Here is an 18,082-nt window from a genome sequence, read left to right as displayed (position 1 = left end):
CACTCTTCAGTTGTGATCTAGGTCAGGTTTTCCACTGTACAGAGACTGACTTAATGCATTTGTTGGAATTTTCTTAGCTATCAGTTACTGTTCAGGCAGATGGGTGGGCATCTAGAAGGCTCTATGAAATAGTTTTGGGGGGGCAGAAAAGAGACAGTGGACAAGACACTCACTGGTCTACCGTGGATGCCTTCGTAGTACAGGAGAGCCTTCTGTAAGGCCACCTTCTCAGCGCCAATCTGCTCCCGGGTCATATCCTATCAGAGAAGGAAGACGCCTTTAGCCGTTAACCAATAGCATTTAGCTATTAACAGTGGCCCGGCATGTACAATAAGCGGCTAGGCGGCTCCTATCTCACCTTGACGTCCTCGGGGCGCCCCACCTCGTCCCTCTTCTCCTGCAGCTTGTTCTGGACGCCCTCCAGGGTGTTCTCTACCGGGGGCTTGGGCGCCTTCTCCTGTTGGGGCTTCTTCTCCAGCTGGGAGCCAAAGCTCTTGGGCAGGGTGTTGCTGCGTTGGCGGGTCAGCGGAGGGAGGTCCTCCTCAGACTTGTGGAGCTTGTGCTCTTTCAGGTCTTTGCGGAGCTTGGCCAGTTCATTCATCCACTTCAGGACCTCTGGGTTGTCAGCCTTGTCACTGTGTGAGGGCTGTAAACAACAACAACATGATTTATCTTCATCCACAAACAGCAGCAGTGGGTAGTTTGACGTCTTCCCACAACATCTTGACTTTATCAATTGACCCCATTCCTGACACCCCTCCCATCAGCTCTCATTATGAACTCTCTAATCGTGTTTACTTTGAAGGAAGCCAGTCGTGTCTTATAAATGGCATTTTATATTTCTGTGCATTTCTTTGGATGCCTTGCTATATCTCCTAATAAGCTAGTTGTGCTGCCCTGCTTTCTCTGATATACTGTAGCTACTTTAGAAATCAATCAGAAAGTGGCTCACTCATTTATCCTTGCTGTCCAATGTTTCAGCTATAGAGGGTCTACTACTTACCCTGTATTTGCGCTCCTCCTCAAACTTCTCCTCGTACTTGTGGATCTTCCTCTTGAGACCGTGGATCTTCTTGGAGAGCTGGACTGAGGTCAGCTCTTGCTGGTCGTCGTCACCGCAGGAGCCCAGAGAGGAACTCCTTCTCCGACTGCAGGATAGAGACACAGCCATAGAAATAGAAGGACTGCCTGTTGCTATGGACACAGAGTCACGTTGGACGTATGCACACGCCTTTACTCTAAACACACAATCTGATGACCACCCATTGTAAAAACACACATGCATGAACACACATCTAATCACACATTATGTGACTCCCATATATTGTAAATAAAACAGTGCCACACAAAAACAGTAACACATACTCAGTCACACAAAAAAACCTACACACACACACACACACACTACTAGTCCCCAAAGTCAACAGTACTGTAAGTCCATGTTGGTTCCTCACCTGGCAAAGGAGTGTGCATTGGGCGGCGAGGGTGGCACCTCGGTGTCATCTATGTACTGCTGGCAATGACCGTAGGCGTGGAAACGGGGGGACAGCATGGGGTCGCTGTCCTCTTCAATCAGCTGGCGAATCAGGCGGCCCTCCACTTGGGGCGAAATGCACGCCTCCTCGCTGTCCATACTCTCCCGTTGCCACGACGAGTAGGCCGGGACTGGCTCTGTGGAGCACACAGAAAATAACACAGGTTAGTCTGATAATGACAGAACCTCCATGAAAACACACACACACACTAAAAGTGGGTTAGATGGACCACTCCAAAACATACTGCACTCTGCACACGTTGATATCCCAAGGCTTTGTAATCCAAAAGGTGATGCAATGAAAAAAAAGGCAAGTGACAAAAACTGCACACACACACACGGCAGAGACATGACCGTGGGCAGGGATGAGGGAGTGACCTGTGGAACTTGGCCGGCTCTACCAGCAGTCGACAAACACTGGCTTATCTCTCTCTCAAACACAGCTAGAGCTCAACATGGGCCCTGCTTGGCTGCAACATCTGAACTACAAACACCTCTAAACATAGACAAAGTGTACTCTAAGTAGAACACAGCAAAATAACAGCTTGCCTATCTGATTGTCGTCTCAAGGGACGAGGCAAGCAGTAAGCAGCGGGAATCCAACTGATTGGATCCAAATAAATCAACCCCCACTTTAAGTCTAAACATGGCGGTCGCTCGTCACCTCGGCAACACCTTCTTGGCACCCGCATCTGAGCGCCCTAAAGGTCACTGCGGCATTGCATGATGAAGCTGTTCACTAAAACTTTCACCACTAACTAATGGCTTAAAGACCCATTCGTCTGTTTTCCAGGCTGGTTTCCCCAGCCCCTGGCCTCAGTTCAGCCCCAGCCAGAGTCCACTCCGACTCGCCACTAATTACACTGTGGTGAAAATAACCATGCAGATGTCTCTGACCATCCCAATCCCAAGCTATACATAAATTGGACTGCTCTTTGATGCCTCTGGTTGGGATAATGCAGGAGCCATGGCCTCCCTGGTAGAGGAATGGAACGGCTGTGACTCCAGAGTTAGCCTTGTCCCATATCGGTTTGTGATGTCTTCACAATTCCTATGGTCGTTGTTATCAATTTGCAAGACAGCGCAAGCAGATATGGGACCAGGCTATACGGAGAGTGACTAGGAAGAATATTGTTGGACTGTGTATGTGAGTGAGAGAGAGAAAGACCACGGCATTGTACCGACAGCAGGACTTGTACTGTATCACAGATCAGTGGAGCACACAGGCTGTTGTTGCTAGGAGAGGAGGGAAGGCTTCACTTCAGATAGCCTAAGCCACCACCACACAACAGCATTGTAAATACAACACTCAGCCAAGGATTGTTCTACTGACTGTGTATGTAGCCGCCTGCACGTGCGTTTGTGTGGACGTGAGAGAAACCACGGTATTGTACCACAGGAAAACGGAGACCATGTAGGCTACACTGCACACTGGAGAGGTAACATAGCCAGAAGGGAAGGTGAGAGCAATAACAACGTCAGGTTTCCATATCACCAATGTAAACATTTGGAAGCATCAGAATTCAGGAATCACTCTTTGAACACATGCACACCCACGTGCACACACACACACCCTGTAGCTGCACATGCATGTTTTTCTAAGAAGGGGGGCGGATTGGGGCTCATATGGGAAGTGATTTGGGTTCAAATTTCCAAATAAAAAAGCTTATTTTTTTGTTGGTTTACATATCTCGAAATGGATAGATAAAAGCTTAATTTGTCATTTGTGTCACTTCAGTGACCAAAATGACGTTTTTACCAATAGTAGTCCTATAACAGTTTTGCTTACAAATTGCAGGTCGAATTTCCCCGGGTAATTTTGACGCATATTGTTGATATTCTCTCGCGCACATAGGCCTATCTGCTGGTCGTCACTAGTTACCACTGTAGCCGATTTTGACTTTGTGGAAACCCTATCCGTTCCTCTGATCCATCCGACTACAGCAACACACCAACAATACAAATATCTACTGTATATCCCAATATTATAAACGAGTTGAGTTATACAGAATAAAAGTAGTGGCATCTTTAGCTGACAAATGCATGTAACGGTTAATATTGGCTCCTGGTTGTCGGTCCGTCTTATCTGTCTTTGCTACAGTTGATGACGCGCAGCAGCACATATTTGAAAACATCAGAGGTCTGTAACAAAGTTGCTTTCATGTTGCCTTCTTGAGTTTCTGAATTAAAGGAATTGTGTGATTTTCATTCACTAAGGGATTGAGAATATGTTCCTATAGTGTGTAGCCTAACACTTGGTATCTGGGCCGTGTTATAGGGTATACATGGTGCGTTCGTAAATTCACTTTAGAGTGCCAGAATGCACTCGTAGTGTGCTCTGGACGTTCGTAAATTCCGAGCGTTTCGCTCTCGTAGCGTTCAGAGCGCACACTGGACGCTCTGGCGGAGGAGTAGGATTGATCGGAGCGTTCTGACCTCACAACGGCTGTCAAGCACTCACGCTAACTGGCTAAAGTTAACTAGCTTGCGAGTTACTTCCAGACATAAACGAGAGAACACCTCCTTCTGACAATTTTTTTCGCCCTAGCAGAGCTGGTTAGGCTGAATTTATGTTATCCGGAGCGTTGGTACTGCTGGCAACAATTTAATTACGATGTTTTTTGCCGACGTTTACTGACACCAGCCATATTCAACGAGTGTTGAGCGTTCATAAATTCATCAGTTATTCTGCGCTCTGGCAAACTCAGACGAGAGTGCTCTGAAATCGGAGTAGATTGCCAGAGGGAATTTACGAAGGCACCCATAGACTCCTCACTCAGCACGACTAGTAGTGCATGCTGGACTGTAGACGGTAGATAATAATCACGAAAGCCAGCTAACGTTAGCTGTCTGCTGCTATAAGGCGAGTTGTTTAGCTGGCAAGCCAACGCGCATTGCTAGCAAATATGTAGACTTAGCTGTCTACTATAATTTTTTTCATCTTAGATGTTAGATGTTGAGTTTACAGTTGCAACTCTTTAATTGCGAATTTTCCAGACGAGTGTTTGCACTGTAAGTGATAAAGCAGATAAAGGCGCTATACATATACCGCAGTATAGTTGTGACTGTAAATTATAATTACATTTTACTGCTGTAACGTTCATAGCTAACTCGACTTGTAAAATGCATTTTTTACAATAGTAAGCACTAGGTTTTCCTTAGATATTGTAACTACATACCAGTATCTGTCTAATACTGACCAACGATCTGAGTTTGTTTACAAAAAAAGGACAACTGTCACCCCGATAATAATTCATAAACACAAATTACATAACTGATGAAGTATGGCTCGGGTCATGGAGGTGCTGGCTTGGAAGGTACTTAGTGTGTGCGCGGTATGCTACTATAGGACTACGTGCGGTTTTACACGGTCTTTCAAGGCATGTCGGGACTGCCTGGGGCGCGGGAGGCGCGGGAGCAGTAGCCTAGTCTCCCTAGGCAGAAGGTTGCCTCACACAATGTATCCAATCAACACTGCTACTTATGGGTTTACTAGATGACAGTGAGCAACAGGTCAACCTCTCAAACAATTCAACGTGTTTTGACCTATTATGTCAGCTTACACAGCCAAGCAGCCAATAGGGCATTCACCATGGAATTTCAAATGAGGTCTTTAAATCAACCAGCACAGCATCCAGCCCATTGTAGTTGAGGTATGCCATGCTGTCATGCCCCTAAAGGTTGGGATGTGATTGGTTGAGAGCAGAATATGCCCAATCACTGTTTAATGATGTTGCCATACACTGTAGTGATGTTGCCATGCAGTAGTAAAAGGTCATGCAACAGGCATTTGGCCTTTTTCCTCTCTGTTCTGTCTCTAATGGGTTATTTGTATCAAGGCAAGACAAGTCCCGGTTCCAATGCCAGAATGCCACTTACCCTCATAATAACTCGACTGGAAAACACTTTTGAAATCAAGGAAAGGGGCGCTAAAGAATGGGCAATCTGGAGGAAGAGAGAAAAATAAGGTGATAAGAACAGACGAGATGGAGGGAGGAAAAGAAGATAAGATCCAGCCCGGTCACTCTGTTGCATGCGAAAGGTGAAATGAGAATCATAGTGCATCATTCCCAATGACAGAGACATTACACAGTAGTAGACAAGTCCTCTACTCTAACTAGCTCTATGTACGTGGAGCTGGCACACAGCACATATCTGCTCACCATGACTGTAGTTGGCACAGACTGCACTGGGTAAAAGGTCTCATGCCACTGTACCATCCACCGTCCCAACCATCACTACCTCATCCATTCCTATTGCAACAACCTCATCTGTTTCCCTGCTTACCCCCTCTGCAGGACACAGGTACTTATAGATATACCTTATGCATAACAAAAACGCTCTTAGTCTCATGGCTCTATATTTAAAGGGGAGAGAAAGGACCTACTGCCAGACAAAAAGACCCCGAACATCACTCAAGTTCACTGCTGTTTAATCAAACACTCAAAACCCAAGCTCTGACTAGCCTTGCTCTTCCTCTGGCTTCAAAAGATCCAAGCGTTCTGATTGCCTTGCCTGCGTCTAGGAGAAATGCTTCTTGTGATATGGGAACGCCATGTCACGGTCAATCATAAGCACTCCACTGGGAGTTGTAACTCTCAGTAGCTCAGAGGAGTCTAAAGCATTATGCCTTTAAGAAGGTACCTCCTGTAGCATGGGATTCTTTTGTGCCAGGTAACACGCGGAATGTGACTTAAAAACAACGTCTGTTTTTGTCCTCCCTCACCTCTCCTCATCCCTCCATTCCTGACTGTGAGAGAACAACACCTGGTGATACCTCTCACTCTTTCTCCAGAAAAAACACTATGTGCGTGTGTGTACACACGCGCTGCCTGCACTGCCAAAACCCCTAACACCAAACCCACATTGGCTGCAGCCCTGACTGACTGCATAAGTTAGCATTTCTATGCAGACAGACACTACCTGAATATTTATCTGTCTATCACACTCACTTTGGAGCGAACAAGGACTAAGCACCAGGCTTACACAGTGCTCCTTAGCTAAATAGGACAAACATGTCTCAATCCCGACCACTAGAGGGCGTCTGAGTGCTTTTTGCTCCGTTGGTACTGTACTGTACTGTACTAGAGACACAATTCAAGACAAACAGTGCTGTTTGAGTTGGAAGAAATACTGAGTCCAAAGGAAATGTTTGAACAATATTTTCCTTAAGGTGTGACCTATTTCCATTGGGGTTAGGCAGTTTGGGTTGGGCATGACTGCTGCCTGCACCGAGCAACCACGCAGGAAATTATTTAGTTTCCAATATTCAAGTTACTATAAAAAATGGTGCCCATGCATGTCCCTTCAAGTCTGAAACTGCAAGTGGACTTCTTTCAGGTAACTTGCCCTGTGCAAACAAACATAAGCAATCTAACAACTCTGCATTCAGTCTCGCTAGTGTACAAAAACACACTTTTTCAAACTCCACCCACCTCCGACCTTTCTTACGCAATCTCTCACAAAAACAATCAGACAAGTTGTGCAGCATCTAACAGCCTTTCCTTCCTGATACTCCAATCCCACTCAACAACATGCTGCTAATAATTGTTGCACCATGGATTTAAAGCTTACAGAGAAACTAAAATAAAATGGTTATTTTCTAATATCAAACTCTTTTCTGACATGGTTTAATCCCCCCAAATCCGCTGTATTGCAGTTATTTAACAAACATATTGAACATTTTGAATGGCTGCGAAAATCTCTCCAAGGTCCTTTTTGACTGACATTTCTTTCACTCAAAACAAAAACAAGCAGACATGCCCATGATAGACTAATGAATAATAGAATACCTCTGTCTATTTCTGTATAAACTATGCATGACCAATGAGATTCGATACCTTGGCATGAATAAACAAATAGACACACTTCATTGCTTACATCCAATGCCATGTGCAGAGTTGAAATCCAACCTTAATGAACACACACACACACACTTATTGTTCCTAGGGTTAATCTAATCATGCAGGCACACACACACACACACACACACCATACGCACTTAAAAAACGAAATGCCAGGAGCGTTTGCAATATCAATGGGAAGACAATAGATCCAGACCATATCAAACAAGATCAATGTCAATCCCTTTAAGAAAAGATAAAACCTCAACGCCCCTTAAACAGTACAGTATTTTTCACCTGTAATCTTCCCCTTTAATGATTGTTGTAAGCAATCTGGAAGCTATTCACAACCCACAAACTGCACAATAACTGCCAACCAAAAGGCGAAACATGCCAGCAGCATGTGCAAACTGTAAATACTCACTCTTTCACTCTTCAATAACTCATGGTAGCAGCACGCACAACACAATATTCTATGCTGTTCCCATCACTTGTAAACAAAAAAACTCCATGTGGTCTGATGAAACAGGAGGCACATTTGTCAAAAAGGCAATAAAAAGATCTGCCATCTAAATGCAATATGCTGCGCCAAGCTGTGTACACAAGCACAACGCCTTCAGTAACGGTGCAGCTTCTCCAGATATAGAAGCCGAGAGACTTTAAGAGCATCGGAGTCCATAAATCTTCTTGAAGACGCAGAAGGAGCCACCACAACAAGAGGAGGAGAGGGAGCAGGAGGGTTGCAGCTGCCACCCAGACACCCATGTGCTGCCTAGAAGGAAGGGAAGGACTGAGGGAGTGTGTGGAAGAGGGGAAGAAAGGCTGGGGGGGGATTGGACTCAAGATTTACCTCCCCAGTTGTTATCGTCGGTCAGCGCTGACAGGTCCAAGCGGGGTACGTCCTCGCCACATTCCTGGTCCGAACTCCGGCCGATGACCCCCCTCCTGTCGGCCGTTTCACAGCTACTAGGCAGCTCCTGGATCTTCATACTACTGAGTCGTGTCTGCACAACCATGGAGAGACACAAAACAACAAGGGCTGGGAGTGAGCATGGTCCTTAAGTTCAGCCATACGCTGCCTCTGCCTGGCCCAGCCTACCACAGCCCTTGCAGGGGGGGTGACAACACTCCTGATTGGTCCACCGGGCGTGTCTGTGTGTGTGTGTGTGTGTATGAGGTTTCATGCCCCTCCTCTTTTCCCTTTGGGTTCCCACCCCTTCCTCTCTCTCTCTCTGTGCATATGCACTGATCCTTTGGAGTGATTAGTCTCACAGTAGCCAGAGCAGAAGGGAGGGGGAGAAAGGGAGGGAGGAAGGGAAGGAGGAGGAAAAGAAGGAGGAGGGAGAGAAAGAGGTATGGCAAAGAAAAGCAAGCAGATTATTCGCCAGACGCCAGCTGAGATTTTTTTTCCCTCTCTTCTGCTGCAGAAAGACATCCTTGCCTTGGAGGAGTTCTCCCTCCCTCTTTAGGCTACCACTCTCGCCTTTCCTCTTCTCCTGTGCTCTCTTTCCCCATCGTTTTTCTTTCCCTCTTCTGAATCCCCCCCCTCCCAATCATTTTCTACCCTCTTCACCTTCCCTCCCCCCTTATCGGCAAATACCATTATCTCTGTCGTTGTACGTCTACTCTTTCAATATCACCCCCCGTTCTTAGCCCTTTTCAATGCACAACCAAATGGAAGCTTCTTGACCATAGCACTCAAACATCCTATCAGATGCCAGCCTAGCAAAACGTTAACAATCCCTCAACATTACCGAAAGTGAATTCAGATGGTGGGTCATGCAGGCAGGGCGTGCGTCCAAAACAGACAGGACTTTGTGCTAAACTGAGGGGGGGGGGGGGGGGGGCTAGCTTCCCCTCACTTCCCCTCTAGCCTCTGCCTAGGCGTGGGACAGAGTTATTTTAGGAACAGATCAGGGATTAAAACTGCCCCAGCCTCATAAATGTCACCTATAAAATGAACTGCCATTGAGGGGGTGTTGTGTATGATTACTGGTAGTGGTATAACTGGGGAGGTGAAAGGTGAATGTTACTATAATGCCAATGATAGGGAGTTATCAAGTGCTTTCAGCTGTTGACTGGCAAATAGCTTTAATGTGACTGATAGTGGGAATTTGTCCCAGACACCCAGCTGTCCAACGCTGGGGACCATAGACCATGTAAAAACGGACATTTAAACACTCTGAATCTGAATCTCAAAATGTCCTTCCTTTTCGCTCTTAATCTCTCCTTTCCTACCCTTCAGTCAAGGAGCATACTGTCATTGTTTACTGGGAAAGTGAACTGCGGCCACACAGTGTGTGTGTGTGTGTGTGTGTTTTGCGCACATGCGTGTAGCTGGAACACACACACGGTGTGTAACAGGACACCCTCAAAGGTAATCTAACCCGAGTTCTAAAAAAAAGCGAGAGACTCTCAGATTCAAAAGCACTTCATGTTACAGAACACAAGCAAACAAACACTTCAGAAGGAAAACAACTACTGTTCCACCCCAATCAATCAACTCATTTAGGTTCATATGATTGATATGGGGCCATTACCAGGCCGTTAGGTCAAACAATAGAAACCTATTGACTACATCTGAAGTTGTGAAGCAAGAGCTGATTACCTTGAGATGGACTGGGGTCAAAGATGTCAAAAGAAGGACAACACAGCTACAACACATTTTCTCAAGTGTTCTGTGCCCTCTTTTTCTTTAACTGTTTCAAAGCACACTTCTTACACAACAATTCACCTGATGTCATTTCTGCAATGCAGATCTCTTTCGGGCACTGAAACTAGTCGCCCTTGATAACACCAAAGGGGTCATTGACATGCAAATTAGGACAATTTAATCAAATACTTTCAAAGCATCGCCCCATTAAAGGTTATACAGAGAAAGGACTAGAAATGTAATGTGATCAAATCACGTTTCACACATGGACGAGCTAATGATAGGTTTGATTCAATCTTTTTCAGTCACATTAATCATCATCCTTATTGCAGTTAATGATCACATTAATCATCATCCTTATTGCAGTTAATGATCACATTAATCATCATCCTTATTGCAGTTAATGATCACATTGCTGTAAGAATGACAATTAAAACGATATGATATATAGTAGCAGTCTAAAGTTTGGACACACCTATTCATTCGAGGTTTGTTCTTTATTTTTACTATTTTCTACATTGTAGAAAACTAGTGAAGACATCAAAACTATGAAATAACACAGTTGGAATCATGTAGTAACCAAACAAGTGTAATATTTTATATTTGAGATTCTTCAAAGTAGCCCCCCTTGAGTGTGCAAAGTTGTCATCAAGGCAAAGGGTGGCTACTTTGAAGAATCTCAAATATAAAATACATTTTTATTTGTTTAACACTTTTTTGGGTTACTACATGATTCCATATGTGTTATTTCATAGTTGTCTTCACTATTATTATACAATGTAGAAAATAGTAAAAATAAAGAAAAACCCTTGAACGAGTAGGTGTGTCCAAACTTTTGACCGGTACTGTATATATACACTGTATTACTTAAAAAAAAACATATTAATGTACCATCACAGTAGTCATTTTCAGCAAATGTTTCTATCAACAAGTCTCTGGAAAACACTACACACAACAGAAATATAAACATCTGTATACAGTCCCAATCATTTCAGAATTAACCCAGACTCACTAGTAGACAGAACAGCTTGACCGCGGCGACCACTTACCCTGGCTGTAAATATCACTGCCACACTGACTGTACATAACCTACCGTACTATAATCCTTTATCCTAGCACAACTCAACTACTGATCACATTACATCATCATTAGTCGCCCTGGGTAGAGTGATGCAGAGGGAGACCAGGGTACTAGCATTCAGTATTGCAGATAGAAATTGTATGAATAAATATAGGTAGTATGATTCCTTTAGTCTAAATGTCAGTGAAAGACATATCTGTTCTACTAGATATATTTCTATCTGAACGTTCCACAATGTTGTTCTCAGGCTTTGGGGTTGGATTTGTCCCACAGTGGGTGTTCTTTCCATTGTTAATCTGTGTGTTAGGGGTTTTATAGACAGGCTACACATAAACACATGGTGGATTTAAGGGGGATGAGGCTGGGGTGGTAATGACAGACACAGACAGGGTGGAGAGAAGGGGCTCGTCTGGGAGGGTAGCATCACATTGGATGAGGAGGCTTGATACACAGCCACAAGTGACACGCACGCTAGAACGCACACACACACACAGCTGTAGTGCATCTGATTTGTCGTGTGTCTACTGAACGAGCAATAACCCCCTTCACCCACATTTTTGTGATCCATTATTACTACAGTACAATCCTGAGATTTTCCACAATATTATACAGATGCAAGAAATCAGAATCTCCACCAAGTAAGCGTCATGTTTTGTTTTTTTGGAGGGGGGTGCTCAAATTTACATGATGTCCAAGCTTTTATCCAACCAAATAAGATCCCTTTGAAAGTTGAAATGTCTTTTGCGGCAGGGTACTAAGCAGTACAGTACTGTAGGCATTATAGCTAAAGCCAAAAGAAAGACTTGTTTGTACAGTTACATTCCAGGTCCCATTGATCTGTACTGTACTGGTTTAAGTGGTCCATAATTGATGTGTGGAAGTCTTTAATCTCTTAAACCTGTCCTTACTCCCTGTACCCCCACTGGCCTTTGACTGTGTGTAGTATTGGGGACAGGGCTGAGAATGTGGTCTCTCTCTCTCTCACACACACACACACACACACACACACACACACACACACACACACACACACACACACACACACACACACACACACACACACACACACACACACACACACACACACACACACACACACACACACACACACACACACACACACACACACACACACACACACACACACACACACACACACACAGGGATGTCTGCATTTCCCCTAAAGAGAAGATGTTTGGCTCTAACATTTTGACCAGCAGAGATGTGGTAGTTCCACATTGCAGTGAGGGGACCAAAATAGTATCTCATTTATCTGCTCCAGTTGTTCATTGGTCAGGAACAAACTCTAGATGTTCCCTCAGACCCTTCCTCTTCCCTCAGACGCTTCCCCTTCCCTCAGACCCTTCCTCTTCCCTCAGACCCTTCCTCTTCCCTCAGACCCTTCCTCTTCCCTCAGACCCTTCCTCTTCCCTCAGACCCCTCCTCTTCCCTCAGACCCCTCCTCTTCCCTCAGACCCCTCCTCTTCCCTCAGACCCCTACACTCCCAATCAATCACCTAGGCTACTGAGAGACTCTGGCCGCAAGCAGTGTGAACACAACAAGCCTAGGAGATCTAGCATGTACATGCAGGGAATTTCAGTGAAAGAGGAAGAGAGAGAGAGAGAGACACAGACAGAGAGAGAGACACAGAGAGAGAGACACTCAACTCACCCATGAAGGAGTTAGAGGACGACTGGGGTCCTTTCTTTGACTGCCATTTCTGAGAGGGGTGAAAACATAGACATGTTACGTCACCTTCCCTCATGTGAGGATCACACCCTAGCAAGGACACTGGTGTTTTCCACCCAGCCAGGAGCCCGTAGAACAGCGTGCCGAGTTGAGTTTAGGAAGGCTATCTCGCCCCCTAACTCTCCAATGTCAGCGGCATTCTCTCAAGTTTATCAGATTAAAAACTTTGTTAAATAAATGTTGCCCGATAAAGACAGGTGCTGTGACACAATGGGACCAGGCCTCAGGGAGTCCGTCAGATCCTTAGCAACACAACAATCCTTCTTTAAATAACAGTGTCACATTACCTTAGTACAGGGTTTCTCAAACTCGGCCCTCGGGATCCCAAGAGGTGCACGTTTAGATTTTTAACCCGAGCACTACACAGTTGATGGTTAGTTGAGTATCTCAACCAGCTGTGTAGTGCTAGGGCAAATCTAAATGTGCATCTCTTGGGGTCCCGAGGACCGAGTTTGGGAAACACTGCGTTAGTATCTAGATTAAGTAGTGAAAATGGTCGGTATTAGCTACATCTTCTGTTGGAGAACTTTGCCATCTAAATGAACAGGTGAAAAATGGTCAGTGGTAGTTACAAGCATTTTAAAGGGTGTTGAAATGTCACAATGCTTACCGGTTGTCTGATGACTCCATGTTGTTTGTCCCGGCTTTGTCATGTACTCTTGATATGCATTCTTCTAGCTGTATAAAATAGAATACATAACATTACTCTGTCCCTAATGGAGATTACGGTATGCATCAAAGTGCAACGCTGATCCTGACATGCTTCCATCTATGTCTGGAGCAAAAAATGTATTTCAGGGAAAAATTATGTTTCGAGAGCATTTGACATAAACAGTGTGCCAAGACCCGGTTTACACAATTACACAGGATTTGTTTTGTTTGCCTTGGCCATTAGATAAATAAAACACATATCAAATCTAGCAAAACATTTATATCACATTATTCATAAAGTCTCTATTTAAAAACATATTTCTCCAACCTGCGAGACCTCTCTTAACTACTGTCACAACAACAACCACGGCGAAGAAAAGCTGAACGAATCAAATCATCAGTTGGTTATAGAAACAGGTTCCAGAACAGGTGGTGGAGTGGCGTGGCTCACACCAACCAACGAGGGGATGTAGTGTACAGCGTGTACTGTTCTATGGTGCTGTGGTGTTCTGTACACTATGACACCCCTGGGACTAACCCTCTGGGAGGCTTTACAGGGCCTTAATGACTCCCCATAGGCTTCCAGACGTGGGTTCTAATGTTATTTGTTTTCGTTACAGTAGTTTCGGTGCACTTGATTGAGCTTGCTTGGAGCAACAGAAGTAATAGAACCGTCCCAAAAGTGCAAAACCCCGACCGTCACGCGGTATTCGAGAGAAAACAAATACTATTTGAGCCAAGGCCTGTTACAGTAGCTACCCTCCTGTTACATCAGCCAACCCCCTCGGTCAGTCACTCCTAACACCCCTGTCCTGCCAGCCAAGATTAAGACATCGCCAGAAGAGGACTGGCCACCCCTCAGAGCCTGGTTCCTCTCTAGGTTTCTTCCTAGGTTCCTGCCTTTCTAGGGAGTTTTTCCTAGCCACCGTGCTTCTACATCTGCATTGCTCAATCTTTGGGTCTTTAGGCTGGGTTTATGTATAAAGCACTTTGTGACATCTGCTGATGTAAAAATAAATACACCGATTGGTTAAGATGGCATGGAAAAGCCCCTAAAGGTTTAGCTATACCCTGTCTGTCCCTCTAAGTGTTTTTCTTAACCTGAAGCCGTGGAATCTATTTTAGTCCCTGGGATAACACACACGCTTCAGCCGAGCTAGGCTATACATTAGCCTGGGATATTGATGAGACGAGTGTGTCTGTCGACGTAAATAATCGATCAACTTATATTCACAGGTGAGGAAGTGCCACGACTACTTAAGAGTTAATGCAGTGAAGACAGCACATCGGCCCTGTAGCCCATATTACTGGGGCCTGAGCCTATTCCAGCACCGCCCAAAGTCTTAGTGACTTTCAACTAAGATACGGTCTCTGTATTAAGGGCCGTATCATTGGTAATGACTTTCTACCCTTTAAGCTGTTGGCAGGCAACTGTTTGCTGACAAAGGATTTTCTGCTGCATTTGATACATACCAAGGCTGCATCTCAATTAGCAATATTAAAATACTGTGGAACCTGGTTTAGTTCGCCAGCAGTTTGGAAGCATATTTCTGAGAAAATGATGTAATGACTTGAGGTAGACAATACCACATACCCTCCAGCATAATGAGACAAATAAATGGGAAACATACTAAAATATGCAGTGAGGGCCTACATTTTAAATATCAAATTCAGCCTTCCAAGAGTCCAATATCATATTGCAACACCTCAAATGGTGTGTTTTCTTAATTTGCTATGCATTTATTTTGCACACATAGACAACGTCACTGAGGTAAGCGGTTATTACCTTAACTCCTCAGCAAAACACTCTTCTGAACATGACGGTCTCGAACCCTGAACGACAACAAGCCCCTGCTACACAACAACACAGTACATGTGTTCCTTCCTCTTCCTCAAAAGCAAATGCTAATTGAACCTCAGTGAACCTTGTTAACGCGCTGCCCTGCAATTTAGAGTGTTCCAGGGAAGGGAGGTTGCCTAGCATTTAGCGGAGCGCTAGAGCCCGCTGCCTGGCCTATCACGTGCCTCTGTAAGATTGATTAGGAATCCAGCCATTGGTGGCTATGCTGATGTTTATACCAATGTTCTCCATCTACCTCCATCTCTCTGCTGTCCCCGATTTAGCAGTTCTTGTGAAACATCACCAATTACTCAGGAGTGACTCATAGCAGCCATTAAGAGTAGACGGTGGTTGGTGGTAAGCCAGACGTCACACCAGCGAAGTGAAAAACACCACAGCGGCATAGACCTTGTGAGGGAGGATTATGAGAACCAGGCCAGGCTAGGGAACTTGGAGGGTCAGGTTGTTCTTTGGGAGTATAAAACATGACACTGAAAATAAATGATGAGAGTGCACCGCAAAATAAGTAAACAAGTAATTGTCTTAGATGTGCTGTTTTGAATGTTTGACCTCCACCTGAATTCAACAAGGGACCTGCAGTATAAATGAGCATGACATGGCAACAATAGACACACATCTGCAATGAGAAGGAGCGAGAGAGACACAGAGAAAGAAAGAGAGGAGGAGAGAGAGTGACTTACCGCGTGGGGGTCCTGGTTGTCACTAAGCTGGCCAAGCGTGGGGCTCTGGTGGCAGTGTTTAGACTTCCTGGGTCTGGGGCCCTCGTGGTGGAGCCCTCCCTGGCTAGTCTGGTAGTCACTCCTTACTCCTTCCTCACCCACGCTAACGCCACAGCTGCTAGTTCCGCTAACGCTGCCGGCCGCTGGGATGTTCTCCTTGTTGATGTCTCCTTCCCTCAGAGACGAGGATCTGTTTTCAAATGGAGATAAAGGAAAGAAGAGGGGGAATCAAACTGACTCTCTCTCTTTCTCTCTCTGTAACAAAGCAGCCTGGGTTACAAATGACAAGGTCATCGTACTTATACCTTGTACCCAGGCTAACGCCATGTTTAGAATTTGCGCTAATTCTATTTACAGAGTACAGTGGACTTGTCTTATTGACGTTGTATGGTGGGTGGCTGCACTATTGTAGCCCGCTAATCCATGTTTTTACTGCTTCTCCAGACTCCATCAGGTCTCTATCAACAAAGATTAGCTTGGTAGCACTAGGAGCCCAGACTCCATTATAACCCCAATAGACATGACCACTAGAGGTGAGGCCATTGGAAGAATAGAGTTTGAATTACTAGAATTGACATTGGATCATAATAAGTCTCCTAGTCCACTGATATTGGTAAATCCAATGGTGGAAACTGCCATTGTGGATGCCTAGAACTCTGAGAATGTCACTCTGTTCGCAATGATACTCACAAAGGATGCCATTGACCAAATATACCAATCAACAACAGTAAAGGTAGATCCTACACCAATAGGGTGAGACAAATGTTCTATGTAAGGATTCATTCTATGGTCCATACCTGCTCCTGTCCCGGTGTCTCTGAGCCTCTTCCTGCTCCCTCTGGTGCCGACGTCTCTGCCGTGCCGTCGGGGTTACCTCGGGCGACGAGGAGCACCCGGTCGACTCGGAATCCTCCGTCGTACTTTGACCTCCTCCGCACATGTGCACATCGAAGAGATGCTGCTCCACTGCCGACCTGATGGTCCTCTCCAGAACACTAGAGAGAGATGGCGAGAGAGAGAGCAGAGGGAGAGGGAAAAAGAGAGAGAACGAGAGAGAGAAATAGAGGGAGAGAGGATGTTATTGAGAAATACGATATGCACCAGACAAAGCCTCTTCCGCAGCTGTCATTGAAACGACTGAAATAACTATGCTGCATGGTCACCACTATGTCCTCCTGGAACTGTTCATCATAGTGAGTATATAATATAACTATGCTGCATGGTCACCACTATGTCCTCCTGGAACTGTTCATCGTAGTGAGTATATAATATAACTATGCTGCATGGTCACCACTATGTCCTCCTGGAACTGTTCATCATAGTGAGTATATAATATAACTATGCTGCATGGTCACCACTATGTCCTCCTGGAACTGTTCATCGTAGTGAGTATATAATATAACTATGCTGCATGGTCACCACTATGTCCTCCTGGAACTGTTCATCGTAGTGAGTATATAATATAACTATGCTGCATGGTCACCACTATGTCCTCCTGGAACTGTTCATCGTAGTGAGTATATAATATAACTATGCTGCATGGTCACCACTATGTCCTCCTGGAACTGTTCATCATAGTGAGTATATAATATAACTATGCTGCATGGTCACCACTATGTCCTCCTGGAACTGTTCATCGTAGTGAGTATATAATATAACTATGCTGCATGGTCACCACTATGTCCTCCTGGAACTGTTCATCGTAGTGAGTATATAATATAACTATGCTGCATGGTCACCACTATGTCCTCCTGGAACTGTTCATCATAGTGAGTATATAATATAACTATGCTGCATGGTCACCACTATGTCCTCCTGGAACTGTTCATCGTAGTGAGTATATAATATAACTATGCTGCATGGTCACCACTATGTCCTCCTGGAACTGTTCATCGTAGTGAGTATATAATATAACTATGCTGCATGGTCACCACTATGTCCTCCTGGAACTGTTCATCGTAGTGAGTATATAATATAACTATGCTGCATG

General features: G+C 44.9%; 1 protein-coding gene across 1 annotated transcript in view; it reads right to left on the bottom strand.

The window, feature by feature from the left end:
* Positions 1–18,082, bottom strand: part of LOC120037777 (protein FAM13A-like) — a 73,574-nt gene that overhangs the window by 7,155 nt on the left and 48,337 nt on the right. The window contains exons 8-16 of the mRNA XM_038983742.1: positions 16,890–17,087; positions 16,054–16,282; positions 13,472–13,539; positions 12,784–12,832; positions 8,228–8,381; positions 1,455–1,671; positions 1,004–1,148; positions 359–646; positions 174–257 (exon numbers count right to left, since the gene is read on the bottom strand). Coding sequence (XP_038839670.1) covers positions 174–257; positions 359–646; positions 1,004–1,148; positions 1,455–1,671; positions 8,228–8,381; positions 12,784–12,832; positions 13,472–13,539; positions 16,054–16,282; positions 16,890–17,087 — 1,432 coding nt within the window. The remainder of the gene's footprint in view (positions 1–173; positions 258–358; positions 647–1,003; positions 1,149–1,454; positions 1,672–8,227; positions 8,382–12,783; positions 12,833–13,471; positions 13,540–16,053; positions 16,283–16,889; positions 17,088–18,082) is intronic.

The sequence above is a fragment of the Salvelinus namaycush genome, unplaced genomic scaffold (genome assembly GCF_016432855.1).
Source record: "Salvelinus namaycush isolate Seneca unplaced genomic scaffold, SaNama_1.0 Scaffold187, whole genome shotgun sequence".
Classification (NCBI taxonomy): Eukaryota; Metazoa; Chordata; class Actinopteri; order Salmoniformes; family Salmonidae; genus Salvelinus; species Salvelinus namaycush.
The sequence above is the reverse complement of the archived record's forward strand: the minus strand, read 5'-3'. Positions and strand labels throughout refer to the sequence as shown.